The sequence below is a fragment of the Hyla sarda genome, chromosome 10, assembly GCF_029499605.1.
Source record: "Hyla sarda isolate aHylSar1 chromosome 10, aHylSar1.hap1, whole genome shotgun sequence".
Taxonomy (NCBI): Eukaryota; Metazoa; Chordata; class Amphibia; order Anura; family Hylidae; genus Hyla; species Hyla sarda.
Window position 1 is genome coordinate 129,929,328 of NC_079198.1, and position 23,900 is coordinate 129,953,227.

The 23,900-nt window shown below is 46.5% G+C and overlaps 1 protein-coding gene across 2 annotated transcripts in view; it reads right to left on the bottom strand.

The window, feature by feature from the left end:
- Window positions 1-23,538, bottom strand: part of LOC130293672 (indolethylamine N-methyltransferase-like) — a 32,607-nt gene extending 9,069 nt beyond the window's left edge. The window contains exons 1-3 of one of the 2 annotated variants that reach the window (XM_056542656.1): window positions 22,330-22,519; window positions 16,514-16,735; window positions 10,860-11,067 (exon numbers count right to left, since the gene is read on the bottom strand). In XM_056542656.1, the coding sequence (XP_056398631.1) occupies window positions 10,860-11,067; window positions 16,514-16,664 (359 nt within the window). In that variant the 5' untranslated portion in view covers window positions 16,665-16,735; window positions 22,330-22,519. Of the gene's footprint in view, window positions 1-10,859; window positions 11,068-16,513; window positions 16,736-22,329; window positions 22,520-23,467 lie in introns of those variants that run through there. The other variant, XM_056542657.1, reaches the window with a different exon arrangement.
- Window positions 23,539-23,900: the final 362 nt, after the last annotated feature.

Genomic DNA, 23,900 nt, shown 5'->3' on the forward strand with positions numbered 1-23,900 from the left:
TCCTTTCTGTTATGTGTCTGTTCACACTGTGTATTTTCTTGTATCCGTTTATGTGAAGTTCTATGTTTTATATTTCTGTTTTCCTACTGGGCCATCATCCTGAACACTGCGGTGTGTGTGCCGCTGGTCAGTTGTCTATTTGGATTTATTATTAATGGCTATTCCTATAGTGGAGTGGAGTGTCCTGTTTGTGTGTCCAGTGTGGAGTCTACTGGATGTTCCTAAGGGATTGCGGTTTCCTGTCTTGTGTACAGTGTGAACTGTGTTCTATAATTCCTATGTATCTAGAGATCCCTGTTTCTGGTCCATGGACTTGGAGTCTATTGGACGTTCTGGGGGATTATGCTATATTCCTGTCTGTCCCTGAAGTCTGACTTATTCGTTTTCCTGTCTAGTGTTTTGAACTTTGTTTATTAGTTCTGGTATTCTGATCTCTTGACTTTTGTACATGTCTACTTATCTATAGGGACCCCTGTTCATGACCACAGATCTATAGAGTCCTCTGTTCACGGCCACTGTGCCCCCTGTTCATGTCCAATGATCTTTAGTGTCCTCTGAACTTACATATCACAGAGTTGTATGTTCCTGTTAGTTTTCTGGTTGGTGACCGACTATTAGTATGTGTTTTTAATTAGACCCCAGCACTTTAATTCAGGGAGGGACCGACGCCCAGTTGTCGACTCACCGTTTAGGGTAAGTAGGCAAGTAGGCAGGGAGAGCGGTTTTAGGGTCAGTTTAGGTCTCATTCTCCCTGTCCCCCAGTCGGTCCCTGACATCTAGTATCTGTTGTTCTGGTGGATCTAGGATCAAAGACCGGCACCCAGTGGCTGCACCGTCCCATTTTCTTCACTGATTGCACATATAACTGTTGTGTCTACTACACAACAACATCAGGCGAGCAGTTACCTGGAAGGGGTTTTCTCTCACCTATCCATATGGTCACCATCCATGTCTATATGCTTTGCTATGAAGAGTTCTGCTGTGCTTTTTTTAAATAGAACTTTATATACTTATTTCTATCCCTAGCACTCTCCCTCTCTGTTTGTCTGCGAGAGAGAGAGAGAGAGAGAGAGAGAGAGAGAGAATGAATCTGTAGTGCACAAATCTTATAGGGGCTATACAAGGATCCACAGCAATGAAGTGCTCATCCCCAGCCTGTGTGTGTGGACTGTTCATAGGGGGACCTCCTGTCCATTCATACATAAGCCTCATTGTGTACCATAAAGCCCATCAATCCTTTTTGAAGGCTAACACAAAAGAAGAAACACAAAAAGCAGTGAACTGAGCAAAGCTGTGCTGCAGCAGACCTGTATGATTGTGGTACATATGCAAAGTGTCCTAAACACAGCATAGCGCTTTACTCCGCAAACACCGTTTACACCTACCTGCATGTAAGAAAACTAACCTCCAAATCCAAGCTATCCTTCAAAACTATGTTTGGTAAAGAAAATGTTGGATTGGGTAGAGGTCAGAAGACCTCTGCCATGTCCTCTGGCAGTAAGAATGTTGGTGCCAGTACCAGCCCCAGTACAGGAAGCAGAAACAGAGGCCAGGTGCCTGGTGGTAGTAGTAGCAGCCGTGTCAGCCATACCAAGTACTCCCTGCCTGCCAGAGGCTTTTTGGTTTCAACAGATGATCCAGGTTTTCTGGACTACATGTATATTAATGAAGGGGCAGAGGATTCTGACAATATTATGAGGAGCGACCTGTTAGTGGATTCCTCCCTGTCTACAGTTACATGGCGTTGTGAAACTGTCCATCCGATACATTGTGTTTCCTCATCTCTGACTTTGCCTACCCCCTACTGCTTTGCAGAAGGATAGCACTTGCCATGGGGAGGAGAGACAAGCTTTGGAGTGCTTTGGAGTGTGTTGCCAAGATGGTGAAGGTGGAGTCAGAGGCGGAGCTTGGCACAAGCGGGACTTGTGGTAGGCGTGCTGGTGAGGCGGCATGGTGGCTATTCTGGGGGTAAGCAAGAAGCCCAAGAAGTTCATGCAGAGAGGGGTGGCTTGGAGGATGATGAGGAACTTGATGTTGACGATGTCATGTTGGACAGGACATGGGAACCAGTGGAGGAGGAGCTAACCTATTCAGAGCGGGAGGGTAGTGGCAGTGTCAGGGAAGAAGAGCATAGCTGAGGTAGGGGAAGAAAACTTGCGAAAGGTGTAGAACTGCTGGTCTGGTGAGCTCAGGTGACGGTAATGCGCTTCAATTCCTACCTGGCCATCTTGTTGACTCCACGGCCTTCACGCAACTAATAGGGTGTGCCCAGCCCAGGTGGCGTGTACCTAGTCACCATTATTTTGCCAAGAAAGCTATCCCTGCTTTGCACAATCATGTGGCGGAGAGGGTTGGCCACTCCATGAACTTGTCTGTGCGCAGAACAGTGCATGTCACAGTCGATACATGGAGTAGTAGCTAACGCCTAGGCCAGTACGTCTTTTTCGCCCCACTGGGTCAACATCCTGCAAAACGAGGCTTCACCTCAATAAGGCCAGGAAATCCACCTCCACGGTGGCGACGATCAGGAAATTAGGAAACGTGGTTGCCGATAACGGCACAAACATCATCAAAATGCTGCATGTAGGTGCCATGACACACTATACCTGTTTGGAAAAAGTGCTACTGTTACGCCGAGCGCTCCGGGTCCCCGCTCCTCCCCGGAGCGCTCGCTTCACTCTCGCTACCGCAGCGCTCCGGGCAGCTCCACTGACCGGGTGCGCTGCGATACCGTCTCCAGCCGGGATGCGATTCGCGATGCGGGTGGCGCCCGCTCGCGATGCGCATCCTGGCTCCCGTACCTGACTCGCTCTCCGTCTGTCCTGTCCCGGCGCGCGCGGCCCCGCTCCCTAGGGCGCGCGCGCGCCGGGTCTCTGCGATTTAAAGGGCCACTGCGCCGCTGATTGGCGCAGTGGTTCCAATTAGTGTGTTCACCTGTGCACTCCCTATTTATACCTCACTTCCCCTTCACTCCCTCGCCGGATCTTGTTGCCATTGTGCCAGTGAAAGCGTTTCCTTGTGTGTTCCTAGCCTGTGTTCCAGACCTCCTGCCGTTGCCCCTGACTACGATCCTTGCTGCCTGCCCCGACCTTCTGCTACGTCCGACCTTGCTTCTGTCTACTCCCTTGTACCGCGCCTATCTTCAGCAGCCAGAGAGGTTGAGCCGTTGCTAGTGGATACGACCTGGTCACTACCGCCGCAGCAAGACCATCCCGCTTTGCGGCGGGCTCTGGTGAAAACCAGTAGTGACTTAGAACCGGTCCACTAGCACGGTCCACGCCAATCCCTCTCTGGCACAGAGGATCCACCTCCTGCCAGCCGGCATCGTGACAGTAGATCCGGCCATGGATCCCGCTGAAGTTCCTCTGCCAGTTGTCGCCGACCTCACCACGGTGGTCGCCCAGCAGTCACAACAGATAGCGCAACAAGGCCACCAGCTGTCTCAACTGACCGTGATGCTACAGCAGCTACTACCACAGCTTCAGCAATCATCTCCTCCGCCAGCTCCTGCACCTCCTCCGCAGCGAGTGGCCGCTTCAGGCCTACGACTATCCTTGCCGGATAAATTTGATGGGGACTCTAAATTTTGCCGTGGCTTCCTTTCTCAATGTTCCCTGCACTTGGAGATGATGTCGGACCAGTTTCCCACTGAAAGGTCTAAGGTGGCTTTCGTAGTCAGCCTTCTGTCTGGAAAAGCTCTGTCGTGGGCTACACCGCTCTGGGACCGCAATGACCCCGTCACTGCCTCTGTACACTCCTTCTTCTCGGAAATTCGAAGTGTCTTTGAGGAACCTGCCCGAGCCTCTTCTGCTGAGACTGCCCTGTTGAACCTGGTCCAGGGTAATTCTTCCGTTGGCGAGTACGCCGTACAATTCCGTACTCTTGCTTCAGAACTATCCTGGAATAATAAGGCCCTCTGCGCGACCTTTAAAAAAGGCCTATCCAGCAACATTAAAGATGTTCTGGCCGCACGAGAAATCCCTGCTAACCTACATGAACTCATTCATCTAGCCACTCGCATTGACATGCGTTTTTCCGAAAGGCGTCAGGAGCTCCGCCAGGATATGGACTTTGTTCGCACAAGGCGTTTTTTCTCCCCGGCTCCTCTCTCCTCTGGTCCCCTGCAATCCGTTCCTGTGCCTCCCGCCGTGGAGGCTATGCAGGTTGACCGGTCTCGCCTGACACCTCAAGAGAGGACACGACGCCGCATGGAGAATCTCTGCCTGTACTGTGCCGGTACCGAACACTTCCTGAAGGATTGTCCTATCCGTCCTCCCCGCCTGGAAAGACGTACGCTGACCCCGCACAAGGGTGAGACAGCCCTTGATGTCAACTCTGCTTCTCCGCGTCTTACTGTGCCTGTGCGGGTATCCGCCTCTACCTTCTCCTTCTCTACTATGGCCTTCTTGGATTCCGGATCTGCAGGAAATTTTATTTTGGCCTCTCTCACCAACAGGTTCAACATCCCGCTGACCAGTCTCGCCAGACCTCTCTACATCAATTGTGTTAACAATGAAAGATTGGACTGTACCATACGTTTCCGCACGGAGCCCCTCCTAATGTGCATCGGATCTCACCATGAAAAAATTGAGTTTTTGGTCCTCCCCAATTGCACTTCCGAAATTCTCCTTGGACTACCCTGGCTTCAACACCACTCCCCTACCCTGGATTGGTCCACTGGGGAGATCAAGAGTTGGGGCCCCTCTTGTTCCAAGGACTGTCTTAAACCGGTTCCCAGTACTCCCTGCCGTGACCCTGTGGTGCCTCCTGTAACCGGTCTCCCTAAGGCCTATATGGACTTTGCGGATGTTTTTTGCAAAAAACAAGCTGAGACTTTACCTCCTCACAGGCCTTATGACTGTCCCATTGACCTCCTCCCGGGTACTACTCCACCCCGGGGCAGAATTTATCCTCTCTCTGTCCCAGAGACTCTTGCTATGTCTGAGTATATCCAGGAAAATTTAAAGAAGGGCTTTATCCGCAAATCTTCCTCTCCTGCCGGAGCCGGATTTTTCTTTGTGTCCAAAAAAGATGGCTCTCTACGTCCTTGCATTGACTACCGCGGTCTTAATAAAATCACTGTAAAAAACCGCTACCCCCTACCTCTCATCTCTGAACTCTTTGATCGCCTCCAAGGTGCCCACATCTTTACCAAACTGGACTTAAGAGGTGCCTATAATCTCATTCGCATCAGAGAGGGGGATGAATGGAAAACGGCATTTAACACTAGAGATGGACACTTTGAGTATCTGGTCATGCCCTTTGGCCTGTGCAACGCCCCTGCCGTCTTCCAAGACTTTGTTAATGAAATCTTTCGTGATCTCTTATATTCCTGTGTTGTTGTATATCTGGACGATATCCTGATTTTTTCTGCCAACCTAGAAGAACACCGCCAGCATGTCCGCATGGTTCTTCAGAGACTTCGTGACAATCAACTGTATGCCAAAATGGAGAAATGTCTGTTTGAATGTCAATCTCTTCCTTTCCTAGGATACTTGGTCTCTGGCCAGGGACTACAAATGGATCCAGACAAACTCTCTGCCGTCTTAGATTGGCCACGCCCCTCCGGACTTCGTGCTATCCAACGTTTTTTGGGGTTCGCCAATTATTACAGACAATTCATTCCACATTTTTCCACCATTGTGGCTCCTATCGTGGCTTTAACCAAAAAGAATGCCAATCCTAAGTCATGGCCTCCTCAAGCGGAAGACGCCTTTAAACAGCTCAAGTCTGCCTTTTCTTCGGCTCCCGTGCTCTCCAGACCTGACCCATCTAAACCCTTCCTATTGGAGGTTGATGCCTCCTCTGTAGGAGCTGGAGCGGTCCTTCTACAGAAAAATTCTTCCGGGCATGCTGTTACTTGTGGGTTTTTTTCTAGGACCTTCTCTCCGGCTGAGAGGAACTACTCCATCGGGGACCGAGAGCTTCTAGCCATTAAATTAGCACTTGAGGAATGGAGGCATCTGTTGGAGGGATCAAGATTTCCAGTTATTATTTACACCGATCACAAGAACCTCTCCTATCTCCAGTCTGCCCAACGGCTGAATCCTCGCCAGGCCAGGTGGTCTCTGTTCTTTGCCCGATTTAATTTTGAAATTCACTTTCGGCCTGCCGATAAGAACATTAGGGCCGATGCTCTCTCTCGTTCCTCGGATGCCTCGGAAGTAGAGCTCTCTCCGCAACACATCATCCCCCCTGACTGCCTGATCTCCACTTCTCCAGCCTCCATCAGGCAAACTCCTCCAGGGAAGACCTTCGTTTCTCCACGCCAACGCCTCGGAATCCTCAAATGGGGTCACTCCTCCCATCTCGCAGGTCATGCGGGTATCAAGAAATCCGTGCAACTCATCTCTCGTTTCTATTGGTGGCCGACTCTGGAGACGGATGTTGTGGATTTTGTACGAGCCTGCACTGTTTGTGCCCGGGATAAGACTCCTCGCCAGAAGCGCGCTGGTCTTCTTCATCCTCTGCCTGTCCCCGAACAGCCTTGGTCTCTGATTGGTATGGACTTTATTACAGACTTACCCCCATCCCGTGGCAACACTGTTGTTTGGGTGGTCGTTGATCGATTCTCCAAAATGGCACATTTCATCCCTCTTCCTGGTCTTCCTTCAGCGCCTCAGTTGGCAAAACAATTTTTTGTACACATTTTTCGTCTTCACGGGTTGCCCACGCAGATCGTCTCGGATAGAGGCGTCCAATTCGTGTCAAAATTCTGGAGGGCTCTCTGTAAACAACTCAAGATTAAATTAAACTTTTCCTCTGCATATCATCCTCAATCCAATGGGCAAGTAGAAAGAATTAACCAGGTCCTGGGTGATTATTTACGCCATTTTGTTTCCTCCCGCCAGGATGACTGGGCAGATCTTCTACCATGGGCCGAATTTTCGTATAACTTCAGAGTCTCTGAATCCTCCTCCAAATCCCCATTTTTTGTGGTGTACGGCCGTCACCTCTTCCCCCCCTCCCTACTCCCTTGCCCTCTGGTTTGCCCGCTGTGGATGAAATATCTCGTGATCTTTCCACCATATGGAAAGAGACCCAAAATTCTCTTTTACAGGCCTCATCACGCATGAAGAAGTTTGCTGATAGAAAAAGAAGAGCTCCCCCCATTTTTTCTCCTGGAGACAAGGTATGGCTCTCCGCTAAATATGTCCGCTTCCGTGTCCCTAGCTACAAATTGGGACCACGCTATCTTGGTCCTTTCAAAATCTTGTGCCAGATTAATCCTGTCTCTTACAAACTTCTTCTTCCTCCTTCTCTTCGAATTCCTAATGCCTTTCACGTTTCTCTTCTTAAACCACTTATCATCAACCGTTTCTCTCCTAAGTTTGTTTCTCCCACTCCTGTTTCCGGCTCCTCGGACATCTTCTCCGTTAAAGAGATACTGGCCTCCAAGAAGGTCAGAGGGAAAACCTTTTTCCTGGTCGATTGGGAGGGTTGTGGTCCTGAAGAGAGATCCTGGGAACCTGAGGACAATATCCTAGACAAAAGTCTGCTCCTCAGGTTCTCAGGCTCTAAGAAGAGGGGGAGACCCAAGGGGGGGGGGGTACTGTTACGCCGAGCGCTCCGGGTCCCCGCTCCTCCCCGGAGCGCTCGCTTCACTCTCGCTACCGCAGCGCTCCGGGCAGCTCCACTGACCCGGTGCGCTGCGATACCGTCTCCAGCCGGGATGCGATTCGCGATGCGGGTGGCGCCCGCTCGCGATGCGCATCCCGGCTCCCGTACCTGACTCGCTCTCCGTCTGTCCTGTCCCGGCGCGCGCGGCCCCGCTCCCTAGGGCGCGCGCGCGCCGGGTCTCTGCGATTTAAAGGGCCACTGCGCCGCTGATTGGCGCAGTGGTTCCAATTAGTGTGTTCACCTGTGCACTCCCTATTTATACCTCACTTCCCCTTCACTCCCTCGCCGGATCTTGTTGCCATTGTGCCAGTGAAAGCGTTTCCTTGTGTGTTCCTAGCCTGTGTTCCAGACCTCCTGCCGTTGCCCCTGACTACGATCCTTGCTGCCTGCCCCGACCTTCTGCTACGTCCGACCTTGCTTCTGTCTACTCCCTTGTACCGCGCCTATCTTCAGCAGCCAGAGAGGTTGAGCCGTTGCTAGTGGATACGACCTGGTCACTACCGCCGCAGCAAGACCATCCCGCTTTGCGGCGGGCTCTGGTGAAAACCAGTAGTGACTTAGAACCGGTCCACTAGCACGGTCCACGCCAATCCCTCTCTGGCACAGAGGATCCACCTCCTGCCAGCCGGCATCGTGACAGCTACATCTTCTCGTGAAACATTTCTTGAACACTTGTGATAGTCTCATGCATGTGCTGGATATGTGCAGGAAAGTGTGCATTCGGTCCAGCCGTTTATATGCTTTCAAACATGCCTTCCTTCACATACAGCGCAAAAATCCTCAAAAACGTCTGATTTGTGACGTTTCAACATTATGGAACTCAACATTACATACGTTGGAGTGCATGTACCAGCAGTGCAAAGCCGTGACAGATTCCCTAATGCAGCAGAAGGACAATTTTTCCAGCCAGTGTGACTTTCAGCTGAGGGATTGGCAGCTAACCAAGGACATCTGTTGTGTGCTCTGGACTTTCAAGGAGGCTACCAGGTTTGTCAGCAAGGAGAACAGCGGAATTAGCAATGTAATACCGCTGATATTCCTTGTACTGCAAACGCTAAAGATGATGATTAAAGAAGGAGGGATGGAGGAGAGAAGTACGGATGTTCTCCTTGAGGTAGAGAAAGTGGGACCTAAGGAGTAGAAGGAGGGGATTTGGCGATGGACTCTCAGGAAGAAATAGGGGACCAGGACCCATTGCGACACTAACAATGAAGCGGACCATCCCAGTATGGGATGAAATCCAAATTATCCAAAATAATAAAATACTTTTTACATTCACTATGGGTGTTTTCCTTTTATATCTATTTTAAGATGATCTAATAAATTTTGGATTTTTAAAATTTTTTCTTTGGGAGCTGGACATCCCGATTTTTGAATTATACTTTGGATTTCTCACCGAGTAAATGGCTTGGCAAGCACCTCCTGTGCTCTCAACCACCACTGTGTATGATCGTGGATCTCTGAGTATTGGATTACGGTCAGCTGGCTATTGCTGTCTTTGAATATGGGATGGAGGCATGTGAACATAGATGTGGATATTCTATTGAAATCAATGTACAGGTTGGTTCATTTATATGGATACTCCTTAATAAAATGGGAATGGTTGGTGATATTAACTTCCTGTTTGTGGCACATTAGTATATGTGAGGGGGGAAACTTTTCAAGATGGGTGGTGACCATGGCGGCCATTTTGAAGTTGGCCATTTTGAATCCAACTTTAGTTTTTTCAATAGGAAGAGGGTTATGTGACACATCAAACTTATTGGGAATTTCACAAGAAAAACAATGATGTGCTTGGTTTTAATGTTACTTTATTCTTTCATGAGTTATTTAAAAGTTTCTGACCACTTATAAAATGTGTTAAATGTGCTGCCCATTGTGTTTGTCAATGCAATTCTCCCACTCTTCACACACTGATAGCAACACCGCAGGAGAAATGCTAGCACAGGCTTCCAGTATCCGTATACACTGCTATATACTACTATATACACCGCAGGAGAAATGCTAGCACAGGCTTCCAGTATCAGTAGTTTCAGGTGCTGCACAACTCGTATCTTCACAGCATAGACAATTGCCTTCAGATGACCCCAAAGATAAAAGTCTAAGGGGGTTAGATCGGGAGACCTTGGGGGCCATTCAACTGGCCCACGATGACCAATCCACTTTCCAGGAAACTGTTCATCTAGGAATGCTCGGACCTGACATCCATAATGTGGTGGTGCACCATCTTGCTGGAAAAACTCAGGGAACGTGCAGCTTCAGGGCATAAAGAGGGAAACACATCATCATGGAGCAATTTCGCATATCCAGTGGCCTTGAGGTTTCCATTGATGAAAAATGGCCCCACTATCTTTGTACCCCATATACCACACCATACCATCAATTTTTGTGTTCCAACAGTCTTGGAGGGATCTATCCAATGTGGGTTAGTGTCAGACCAATAGCGGTGGTTTTGTTTGTTAACTTCACCATTCACATAAAAGTTTCCTCATCACTGAACAAAATCTTCTGCGGAAACTGAGGGTCCTGTTCCAATTTTTGTTTTGCCCATTCTGCAGCACCTGAGACTACGGATACTGGAAGCCTGTGCTAGCATTTCTCCGGGGGTGTTGCTATCAGTGTGTGAAGAGTGGGAGAAGAGGGTTGCATTGACAATCCAACACAATGGGCAGCACATTGAACACATTTTATAAGTGGTCAGAAACTTGTAAATAAATCATGAAAGAATAAAAATACGTTAAAACCAAGCACATCAATTTTTTCCTTGTGAAATTCCCAATAAGTTTGATGTGTCACATGACCCTCTTCCTAGTGAAAAAACTAAAGTTGGATTCAAAATGGCCGACTTCAAAATGGCCGCCATGGTCACCACCCATCTTGAAAAGTTTCCCCCCTCACATATACTAATGTGCCACAAACAGGAAGTTAATATCACCAACCATTCCCATTTTATTAAGGTGTATCCATAGAAATGGTCCATCCTGTATATTATACACAGTTTTCATCTTAATTCTGATGTGGAAATCACATTGCACTTCACTGAAGAAAATTCAGTGTGAACAAGGCCTAATCATGTCAATTATTTTACATGCAATTTTTTCTACCAACATAGAAAATGTGATCTTAAATAGACTAGCAGTGCAAAAAGACAGTCTGCATTAATATATTGTAGATCTGCTTTATATCTCTTATATAGTACAATCTGCTTGTTTCCCTCACAATGTGGACAAATAGTTCACCTGTTCCCTTGTATCTCTCCATGAAGTTTTGCAGCATGTCCCCAATCGAATGCTCCAGTCCGTGTGTCCAGCCATCTCTTCAGCTCCATGATGCATCTGTCACTGACCTTCAGTATTATGATGTGTTGGAAAAAATCACTAGGTGCATAGAGATGTTGAACCAGGGATCCAAGGCTGAGGTCAATCAGGACATCTCCATTAATATGACCTGCGGACAAGCTTTACATTTTGAAACATCTGTGTTAAAACCTTGTAGAGAAATAATAACTTTTGCCTGTATCAGTATATATAAAATATTTAACCATTGGTTAACCAATATCCACAAATAAGAAAAACAGCTCAAATAATATTGTTCTCCAGGAGTCAGATGTTGTTGCATTAATCTGTCTATACCCTGATCTCCAGCGCTTCTAGGGAAGTTTTTGGGGTCTTATGGATCAGGGGCACAAGCTCCAAGACATTTGTCCCCCAACAATGATTTATATACATGAATAGGTATCAAATAATACTGCTTTACCAGGAGATCTAACTACCATTAGGCCTCCTCTTTGCCTTCATATTATATTAGGCCAATCCCTGTGCCCTCATATAGTATTAGAGTCCCTTTGTGTTCCCATATAGTAGTTGTGTCTCCCTATATTATTAGGTCCCCTCTGTGTCCCCATATAAAAGTTAGCTCCACCTGTTTGCCTCCCTATATTGTAAGGTCCCCTCTGTACCTCTATATAGAACTTAGCTCCACCTATTTGCTTCCCTATATTATTAGGTCCCCTCTGTGTCCCCATATAGTATTAGGCCCATCTCTTTGCCACAATAAAGTGTTAGCCCCCTCTGTGCCCCGCTCTAGTATTATGCCCAATCTGCGCCCCCATATAATCTTAGGCCTCCACTGTTCCTTTATGAAGTACTAGACCCTCTATGTGCTCCCATATAGTATTAGACACACCTATGTGCCCCTACATAGTATTAGGACTCCTCTCTGCCACCATATAGTAGTTAGGCCCACTCTGTGCCTCCATATTGTAATAAAGAGGTTATCCAGCCAAATAGTTTATTTTTCCTATATCCCCAGACTGCTACATTTAAAATAATCAACTTTAACTTACCTTCCACCGCTCCCCTCCAGCCTTTTCTTCTTCCTGATTTTGGGGCACCAAGAAGAAGGTTGGGCCCAATACAAGGGAAGGGATCCAATCACCCCTATGTACTCCAAGGGCATAAATTGTTGGATCATGTAAAGTCTGCATAAACAGCAACAAACTACAAAACCTGTACCATCAAAAAGGCTCTAGGCAGACACAAGTTGTGCAAAAAAAAGTAACAATATTTTTTTTAAAACGTGTAAAAATATGTGTATAAAATCAGAGAAATGGCAGCTAAAAAATAGGGCGTCTCCTGGACAATAAATTATAATCATTAGTGCAAATCGCATATGTATGGGCATAAAACTTCTAGCACAAATGCAGGTGGAAGAAAAGGCAGGTTACACCAAGCATTATATATATATAACAAGTGCACATAAGTACTAAAAACAGTACTAAGCCCTGCTATATAAAAAACTGGATGTCCAGCGCCAAGGTTTGTGCAAAACAGATTCTTTAATGCTTAAAATGTCATAGCAGGGGTCATAATTTTACGCGTTTCAGGTGCGTTAGCACCCTTAATCGTACATAAAATAAAACCACATTTGTCTGAGTATATATAGAGGAAATGGCATGGTTCTCCCAGGTGGAAGGAAATAGTGATTACTCACATGACCAACCTCCTGGAGTCCAGGCATTAACCCCTTACAACCACAAACTAAAATATGCATAATTTAAAATACAAAAGTTGTGGTTAAGACAAAGGTACACACTTAAGGGCATACATATGTTGCAAGGAGTAAAAAAAACTTTTTTAATGTAGAAAAATAATTCAATTCCCAAATATGCATTCATATGTATGCAACCTGAAGTGTGAAAAAACGCACACGTCAAGAAAAACTGTGTGAATGAAACACAATCACTTCAGGAAGGATTTTAAGGAAAGATATGCATGGTCTGTTATATAAATGTATTAAATAAGATTTTTGATGAATTAACAAAATCTATATGTGGAAAAAATATTTTTTACAATACAAAAATTAACACAAATGCATCTCCCACTGTTATTTGAGCCCGGTATTTGAACTCCAATATGCTGCTATATTAGACATGGTATGTCTACAATATATATAAGAAATTATTTTATAAATTTAGCAAAAAATAGCAACAAGTGGATAAGCCCTGCTATGGTGCGACAAGATAGATACCCACATGTAGAGAGCAAAGATGCAGCCAGGAGACGTCCACCCCTACAATCATTTTGGACGGAAGTCCTTCTTCTGGGAGTGGCTATCTCAAAATGGGCGTAGATACTTATAGAACATAGTAGCCAATCAACTACGCATACATAATCTATTCATGGAATGCAGCTGTGTACCTGGTTGATCTGGCTTTGTCATCACCCCGGGCCCGGCGGAAGGGGGGGGGGGGGACATGGGAAAAAATGGAGGGGTGGTGGGGTAATGAAGGAGAAGAAAGGGATAGGGGCCGGGGGTGAACGTCTCCTGGCTGCATCTTTGCTCTCTACATGTGGGTATCTGTCTTGTCGCACCATAGCAGGGCTTTGTACAGTCTTTTCAAGTATTTATGTGCACTTGTTATATATATATATATATAATGCTTGGTGTAACCTGCCTTTTGTTCTACCTGCATTTGTGCTATGAGTTATATGCCGATACATATGGCATTTGCACCACTGATTATTATCTATTGTCCAGGAGACGTCCTTTTTTTCAGCTGCCATTCCTCTGATTTTATACACATATTTTTACACGTGTTTGTGTTTTTAAGAAATAAATATTTTTTTGCACATCTTGTGTCTGCCTACAGCCTTTTTGTTGTCAATACATTAACACTGGTGCTCAGTCTATCACCGCTTAGGTGGGCCATAGCAAGGCGCAGTGTGATCTGCCGGGCCCCAAAAACTATGACGATGGACGAGAGAGTGATTCCAGCAGCAGCTGGAGAGCCGTGGGGGATAAGTCACAGTCTATTATTTTAGTTGTGGCAATTTGGGAATATAGGAACTCTGAGGATTCTGTCTCTTCCATATAAAATTAGGTCCCCTCTGTGCCTTCATATTGAAGTTAAGCCCCTCATTGGCCCCCCATATAGTATTATACTCCTTCTGTTTAGTATTATGCTCCACCTGTGCCCATATAATATTAGCCCCCCTTTGTTCCTCCTATAGTATTACACCCCCTTTGTGCCCTCTATAGTATTAGGCTCCCTCTAGGCCCACCACATAATATTGGGCCTACTTGTTTGCCTCAATCTAGTATTAGGCCCAATATTATATTGGGGACATAGAGGGTGCCTCAATATTATATGAGGGGCACAGAGGGGGCCCACAAATCTTCCTGCTAAATGGACCATTGGGTCAACATATGATGCAGGCATTCTTTATGGAAGCACCGAAGATATGGCTGTACTCAGGTATGTCCGGCACTCCCATGAAGAATCCATAGAAAACCGGTGGCTTTAAAGCTGCGGCAAAACCACTACTTCCATTGTGCTACATCAGCAAAAGACTGCCATGCCATGATGTGAGTAATAGTTGTGAAACAGCTTGTGAACCACATCTTATGTAACAGAGGCTAAACATTGCATTTATGTCCATTAATCTGCACAATATGCAGTACGCATATTACTCTTACTTTTACTCTAACACCCAAACCCACACATACAGTATACACTTCATCCACACACAGCTCTGCTACATACACACATAGCTCTGCTACATACACAGCTCTGCTTCTCACATGTATACCTATGCTACTTATGCACATGGCTCTGCTACATATACAGCTCTACTTCTTACACATATACAGCTCTGCTATTCACATGCACAGCTCTACTTACACATACACAGCTCCGCTACCTTAACTCCTTAAGGACCCAGGGCATATGGGTACCCTTCCTGGTACTTAAGGACCCAGGGCATACCAGTACGCCCGTGGGAATTTCGGTCCCCGCCGGTCGGAACGACTGATCAATCACTGTCCTGGGTGCCGATCGGGGTGGAGAACGGGGCCGGCAGGGGTCTCCTACCTTTCCCTGGACCGGCAGGGGTCCCCTCAGGAGCGGTGGCGGTCCCGGTGGCTGGAGCGGTGGCAGCAGCGGCGATGGTGCAGGCGGCAGGATACAGCAGGAGGTGAGCCCTGTTCACCTTCTGCTGTTGCTTAGCAACAACACTCAGCATGCACAGCCAAAGGGCATGCTGGGATTTGTAGTTTTGCAACAGCTGGAGTTCCAACTACAATTCACAGCATTCCCTTTGGTAGTCTGTGCATGCTGGGGGTTGTAGTTATGCAACAGCTGGAGGCACATTTTTTTCAATGAAAGTGTGCATCACGCTGTCACATAATTACAACTCCCAGCATGCACAGACTACCAAACGGCATGCTGGGAGTTGTAGCAGTGTGCCTCCAGCTGTTGAAAAACTACAACTTTCAGCATGTGCTTCGACTGCAATGCATGCCGAGTGTTGCAGTTTTGCAACAGCTGGAGAAACATTGATTGTGAAACAGAGTTTGTGTCCTAACATAGTGTTTCGCAACCAGTGTGCCTCCAGCTGTGTCAAAAATACAACTCGCAGCATGCACTGAGAGACTGTACATTCTGGGATTTCTAGTTTTGCAACAGCTGGAGGCACACTGGTTGCAAAACACTGAGTAAGTAACAAACTCTCAGTGTTGCGCAACCAATGTGCCTCCAGCTGTTGCATAACTACAACTCCCAGCATGTATGGTCTGTCAGTGCATGCTGGGAGTTGTAGTTTTGCAACAGCTGGAGGTTTGCCCCCCCCATGTGAATGTACATTCACACGGGCAGGTTTACAGCGAGTTTTTTGCTGCAAATTTGAGATGCGTCAAATTTTCCGCCGCAGCTCAAACTCCCAGCGAGAAACTCCCTGTAAACCTCCGTCCGTGTGAATGTACCCAAAAAACACTACACTACACTACACAAAATTGAAAGTAAAACACTACATATACATATACCCCTACACAGTCCCCCCCCCCCCAATAAAAAAAAACCACCTTGTACTGCACTGTTTCCAAAACGGAGCCTCCAGCTGTTGAAAAACAACAACTCCCAGTATTGCCGGACAGTCACTGACTGTCAAGGCATGCTGGGAGTTTTTCAACAGCTGGAGACACCCTGTTTGGGAAACACTGCCGTAGGGTATTTTGGCGGCGGATGCAAATCCCCAAAATAGGCCTCAAATGCACATTGGCGCTCTCTCGCTTTGGAGCCCTGTCACATTTCAAGGAAATAGTTTAGGGCCACATATGGGGCATTTCCGTACTTGGGAGAAATTGCGTTACAAATTTTGGGGGGCTTTTTATCCTTTTACCCCTTGTGAAAAGGTAAAGTTGGGGTCTACACCAGCATGTTAGTGTAAAAAAATAAAAAAATTTAAACATGCTGGTGTTGCCCCATACTTTTAAATTTGTAATACAATTTTTGTAAAACAACTATTGGTGTTAGAAGGATGAAAATATAATATAATATATAATTAAAACATGATAAAACCAATTAAACATAGAAAGATAAAAATATGGTACTTACCTATTGAAAAAGTTTTTGCAAGAATTTCAATGGGAAATTTTAAGGTATCCTCTCCGAAGACCATATCAGGTTTATCTGATACATAACACTCCAGGTGTTGTCTGGAATCGAAGCCGTGAACATGATAGAGCTTACGGGGGCCGGAATCCATCGTCTAATCTTCTATCACAGACAGGTGACTGTATCTACACCGGAGCTACAGGTCTTTATACTGTATATTTACTAGGAATCCATTTACATGTGTTAGCAAGAATCACATCATGATCACCAGTCAGTCATTGGAATTATGTAGTCTGAAAACTTCACTCGGAATAGTAATGATCTTCAAATACTGTAAACCACTTACTTTTACTGTAAGGCTATGAGCACTTTGTAATTTGGGCCTTCTTTGCTGCTGAAAAAGTAAATTTTTTAAAGTTTTTTTTTATTATATCCGTTCACATTTTTTAGTCTTTTTTTGGACTTCAGCAAAACAAAAAGAAAATGTTTTTGGAACCTTTACTCGGCATATGGAAGGTTTCTTACTATCATTATGTGCGTAAGTTTAGATTATTGCTATCCTCTAACATACAGTGTTACGAGTCCAGCTGTCATTCCAGACAGTGAAGAAAATAACTGAGTGGTCTCCTAAATTCTAAAGTTTTTATAGAAATAAAGGCATTCTTATTATTGTATTATAATGTTCGTCATGTTGAGATTAGCGTAGATGGCTTCGGGACTCTCATACACATTTAGTTACAAGGTCTAAGTACCGTATTTTTCGTCGTATAAGACGCACTTTTTCTTTCCCAAAACTGGGGGGGGGAAAAGTCGGTGCGTCTTATACGGCGAATACACCCCTATCGCGGCGGTCCCTGCGGCCATCAATGGCCGGGACCCGCGGCTAATACAGGACATCACCGATCGCGGTGATGCCCTGTATTAACCCTTCAGACGCGCCGATCAAAGCTGACCGCAGCATCTGAAGGGAAAGTGACACTAACCCGGCTGTTCAGTCGGGTTGTTCGGGACCGCCACGATTTCACCACCTGACTGAATAGCCGGGTTAGTGCTTACAGGACACCGGGAGGGACCTTACCTGCCTCCTCGGTGTCTTCTCCGTTCAGGGATCCCCTGTATGGCCGGCGCTCTCCTTCCTCGTCATCACGTCGTCGTGTACGTGCGTCGGCGTGCGTAACGACGTGATGGCGGCGACGGAGAGCGAGGATACCCGGCCGGCAGCAGAGACGTTCCGGAGCGACGGGGACAGCGATGGAGCGACATCCAGGGCAGCGGTGACGGGTCCGGAGCGGCGGGGACACGTGAGTATTACCTGCTCCTGCAGTGGTCTTCAATCTGCGGACCTCCAGATGTTGCAAAACTACAACTCCCAGCATGCCCGGACAGCCAACGGCTGTCCGGGCATGCTGGGTGTTGTAGTTTTGGAACATCTGGAGGTCCGCAGGTTGAAGACCACTATTGGGTTCAAAATCTTTATTTTTTAAGATTTTGCCCCTAAAAATTGTGTGCGTCTTATACGCCGGTGCGTCCTATAGGACGAAAAATACGGTACATTGCATTTTACTGGCTTGAGTTGTGTTCTATACACTTTACGTTACAGTTTCTTTACATGTAACGTTTGTGTTAATGCCCGTGCATTTGCACATTGCACAGTTTGTGGAACTTTCTGGAAAATCTGTTGTTAGTGTAAACTGCTGTCCGCAACTCGCACACAGGCTCGAACTGGCGCAGAGACTTGGCGGGTCCCCTGGAAGCTAAAGCCTCTTTTTATATTTTCTCATGATTTTCACTAAATTAGGATGTAGAGCAGCAAAGCTTCAATTTATTCTTCTTTTTGGAAAGTAAAAAAATTCCCCCCATTCTGGCTTTATACCGAGAGTATAAGAGTTTGGGTAACCAGTATTCTTTCCTCTATACACACAATACGCATGTCAGTGTCAGCAGGCAGTGGTGGACTAGTGATGCCTCTACAACATACCAAAAAATGTTTGTTTTATTTATTGCAATGCTCTGAATATGACAAAAGTGTCTGATTGTGACCTCTGGGACCCCCACAATCTCCAGAATTGGGTTCTGTTTCTCACTGTACATTAATTGGTGTGTCAGCATTCACTATGGAAGCCTTGGAGATTACACAAGCGACGTACTCAGGTATTTTCTGCTCTTCCATTGTTCATGAAGCGCGTGCCGATACTCCTCTCTATGCACAGGGAGGGATGGGGGCCTGTTTTGGAGATCGCAGGGGATCCCAGAGTTCAGGCAAAAAGTGCCTAAAAAAAGTGTCTCAAACTTATAACAAAATGTGGGGCATGTCCTATGTGCCAGTTTAGTACTGTTATTTGGGAACTGTATGAGGGTGTAACTACTGTATGGAGGCAGTATAGTGGCCTACTGTAGTGTTGCTCGCGAATATTCGCAATACGAATTTTATTCGCGAATATTCGTGAATATAGCACTATATATTCGTAATTACGAATATTCGTTTTTTTTCACAGTACACATCACAGTGATCATCCCTCTCTGCTTCCAGCTTGTGTGGTGTAAAGAAGGCTCTAATACTACTGTGTGAGACTGGCGCGCGAAGTTTCGCATATGCGAAAATATGCGTATGCTAATTTTCGCATGTGCGAATTGTTGCTTGCACAGGTTTTCATATATGCAAATTTTCGCATATGTTAATTTTCGCATGCGCGAATATTTGCATATGCGAAAATAAAACGCGAATATTCGCGGATATATGATGAATATTCGTCCATATATTCGCGAATATTCGCAAATTCGAATATGGCCTATGCCGCTCAACACTAGCCTACTGCTTAATGGGGCACAACATCATTGCTGTTAATGAGTTATTCCCACAGAATAGGGGATAATTAGGTGATTTGTGGGGGTTTAACTGCTGGGACCCCTACCAATCACCAGAATGGAGGAGAAATGTCCCCTGAAATATAAGGAGTGAACAGCATTCTTTATGGAGAGGCGAGTAAAATAGATACAGTAGTCGGCACTAGTTTACTAGTTTTCTCTTATCACTCGGAATTACAAACCCGTCAGTAAGCTGTGCAGCAAGACACACTCCATCTCAAACCCAAAGGTAATTGGTACTCTCCATATGGAACTGAACAAGCTTCCAATGTTACGGCAACAAAGTAGAAAACAGGGGCACTCATGTAAATCTTCTGGTGCAGACTTTTATTCTAATTCTTGTGTGTTAAAACAATATATTTCCAGACGCCCGACCAGGTTATACAGGTGCCAGGGTAATAGGCATTTTGTGCCGCTCCCGGCGCTTCTTCAGACCACCGGGAGGTTTATGGGTTGTGGGTGAGGTTAGTGGGCATGTCTGAGGATGGGGTTATGGGTGAGGTTAGTGGGCATGTCTGAGGATGGGGTTATGGGTGAGGTTAGTGGGCATGTCTGAGGATGGGGTTATGGGTGAGGTTAGTGGGCATGTCTGAGGATGGGGTTATGGGTGTGGTTAGTGGGCATGTCTGAGGATGGGGTTATGGGTGAGGTTAGTGGGCATGTCTGAGGATGGGGTTATGGGTGAGGTTAGTGGGCATGTCTGAGGATGGGGTTATGGGTGAGGTTAGTGGGCATGTCTGAGGATGGGGTTATGGGTGACGTTAGTGGGCATGTCTGAGGATGGGGTTATGGGTGTGGTTAGTGGGCATGTCTGAGGATGGGGTTATGGGTGTGGTTAGTGGGCATGTCTGAGGATGGGGTTATGGGTGTGGTTAGTGGGCATGTCTGAGGATGGGGTTATGGGTGTGGTTAGTGGGCATGTCTGTGGATGGGGTTATGGGTGTGGTTAGTGGGCATGTCTGAGGATGGGGTTATGGGTGTGGTTAGTGGGCATGTCTGAGGATGGGGTTATGGGTGTGGTTAGTGGGCATGTCTGAGGATGGGGTTATGGGTGTGGTTAGTGGGCATGTCTGAGGATGGGGTTATGGGTGTGGTTAGTGGGCATGTCTGAGGATGGGGTTATGGGTGTGGTTAGTGGGCATGTCTGAGGATGGGGTTATGGGTGTGGTTAGTGGGCATGTCTGTGGATGGGGTTATGGGTGAGGTTAGTGGGCATGTCTGAGGATGGGTTATGGGTGTGGTTAGTGGGCATGTCTGAGGATGGGGTTATGGGTGTGGTTAGTGGGCATGTCTGAGGATGGGGTTATGGGTGTGGTTAGTGGGCATGTCTGTGGATGGGGTTATGGGTGAGGTTAGTGGGCATGTCTGAGGATGGGTTATGGGTGTGGTTAGTGGGCATGTCTGAGGATGGGGTTATGGGTGTGGTTAGTGGGCATGTCTGAGGATGGGGTTATGGGTGAGGTTAGTGGGCATGTCTGAGGATGGGGTTATGGGTGTGGTTAGTGGGCATGTCTGTGGATGGGGTTATGGGTGTGGTTAGCGGGCATGTCTGAGGATGGGGTTATGGGTGTGGTTAGTGGGCATGTATGAGGATGGGGTTATGGGTGTGGTTAGTGGGCATGTCTGAGGATGGGGTTATGGGTGTGGTTAGGGGTATGGTTGGGCTATGGGTTTTAGCCCCTGCTTGTAACAGTAACCAATATTGTACATACATAGAGAGATTTCTACTAACTGATAATTTTGTATTCTTTTTAATTGACAAATAAAGATGAGCAATGCTCCAAATATTTATTTCGGGAGGGAGGTTTTGTGTAAATTACCTGTCAGATTTGTTTTAGATTTGATGCCAAATTTGGATTCAAGTGCAGTGCCCCGACTTCAGCAAGTGTTAAGTGGTATCCCCATTTTTATTTTTATTTTTAACCCTTATGATGCTCCTTGAACGCTGTGAATATGTGGTTCACTCACTGTCCGCTTGCTTTCCATTAGATCATGTGACCAGGGTTGTGTCAGGTGATTGGTAGCCACATCACTTCTGGCCTCGGAGCAGCACAGAACGCCAGCATGAACGGCGTTATCTGTGAGCATGGAATAGGGATATGTTTTATGTAAAAAATTTATTTTAAAGTTTATACAGATTATGTGATGTAATTGTACTGGGTGGCGTTGGCAAAGGAACTAGGTGGACACTTTATACTTTTAATTGTGTGTGCATATATATATGTGTGTGTGTATGTGTGTGTGTGTATATATATATATATATATATATATATATATATTTGGTAGTTTTGTTGTACTTGTAGTCCTTGTATCTGACAATAAATCACATCTTTCCTTTACCTATGCAGTATTAAATGAAAACTGTCCGCTTTCTCCCCCCCGCAATAACCAGCGGTATTGGCTTGTCGTACTGGGGACGCTGATCAGTTTGATCCTTACCGTGCCCGGATCCGCCGGGCCGTTTGGCCCTAATCTTCTATTTTCATGATATGCTAATGAGGTGCTAACTGGCACCGGCCGGGCTAACTGGCACTCTGACTTCAGTGCCGCTGGCCGCAGTGCCGCCCAGCTCATCAATATTCCTCCCCTCCCTCTGCCTCTCCCTCTTCTCCCCACTTTGTAAGAAGAGAGAGGGGAGGAATATTGATGAGCTGGGCAGCACTGCTGCCAGCGGCACTGACGTCAGAGTGCCAGTTAGCCCGGCCGGTGCCAGTTAGCACCTCATTAGCATATCACGAAAATAGAAGATTCGGGCCGAACGGCGCGGCGGATCCGGGCACGGTAAGCATCAAACTGATCTGCTTCCCCCGCACTACCAGCCAGTACCACTGGTTAGTTCGGGGGGAGAAAGCTGACTGTGTTCCTTTAACAAGTTGATTGTTGCACGACTGGGGGCCATTTTTTTTTCTTTTATGTCATATACTCTCCTGGTTTGTTCAGTGGGAACTTACTAGTATACACCCCCCACGCTGAACATCTCGGTTGTTTTCTCCCCGGAGTGGGATTAATTGGCGCATAGAAGTGTTGTCGCTTCTTCACAACCAACACAAGTGAGCACCCTGTAGCTTTCTCCTGATATCCTCAGTGCATCTCATATTGTATGTTATCACCCTATGTGGCGCTCTGAGGGGGAGATTTATCAAAACCCGTCCAGAGGAAACGTTGCTGAGTTGCCCATAGCAACCAATCAGATCATTTCTTTCACTTTTAAAAAGGCCTCTGAAAAGAGAAAGAAGCGATCTGATTGGTTGCTATGGGCAACTCAGCAACGTTTCCTCTAGACAGGTTTTGATAAATCTCCCCCTGTGTTTTTTCTTTGTTCTTTGCAAGCACAAAATCATGTGATCACAGTCAGCACCCACTAATGATGGCGCCAGTGGGTGCTGACTTCGTTAACATGAATGCTGGGTACACACCGCTTCTGGGGCATCTGACAGCAAAGGGACGGTGAAGACATTCAATAAAATGGGCAGATTAGCAGCCAGGAATACTCTTTTACTCGAATTGTCTGAAGCGAATGACAAAAAATTGGAAAAAATGAATCCCAAATTAATTTGATCACCATTAAAGGGGTACTCTGCTGCTCAGCCATTTGGCTGAGCAGCAGAGTACCCACCCGCCCAACAAACTGTTCCGAACGCTGGAGCCAGCACCGGGAGCTCGTGACTCCATAGCCCCGCCCCCTAATGACGTCACACCCCATCCCCTCAATGCAAGTCTATGGGAGGGGGCGTGGCAGCCGTCACGCCCCCTCCCATAGACTTGCATTGAGGGGGCGGGTGTGACGTCATGAGGGGGCGGGGCTATGACGTCACGAGCTCCCGGCGCCGGCTGCAGCGTTCGGAACAGTTTGTTCCAAACGCTGAGCAGCGGAGTACCCCTTTAAATAGCATTGCAAAAGAAAGGACATGGGAGACATGCTGCCTAAACATGCTGTAGATCTGCCTTCACAACTTGTGTACGGTAGCACTAGACAGCAGGTTTCTTCTATCTTGGCAAATACTTTTTTTTTTTTATATATTGTATATATTTTTATTATTTTCATGTTGCTTTTCAATACAAATTCACAAACCATAAATTTAACCTCACCTGTTCCCTTGTATATCCCCATGAAGTTTTGCAGCATGTCCCCATTCAAATGCTCCTGTCCGTGTGTCCAGCCATCTCTTCAGCTCCATGAGACATCTGTCACTGACCTTCAGGACTATGATGTGTTTGAAGAACTCACAGGCTGCATAGAGGTGATGAACCAGAGGACCTTTGCTGAGGTCAATCAGGACATCTCCATTAATATGACCTGTAGAAAAACAATGAGCATACCAAAATATCTAATATGTACTGCAGAGGAAAAACATGTTTTTGAATCAACTGGTGCCAGAAAGTTATACATATTTATAAATCATGTCTATTTAAAAACCTTAATCCTTCCAGTACTTATCAACTGCTCTATGCTGGCAGTGAGCAGGGGTGAGTTTGTCTGTGTTCCGGCAGCAGTCTGAGATTTAGGACTCATGCATGAGTC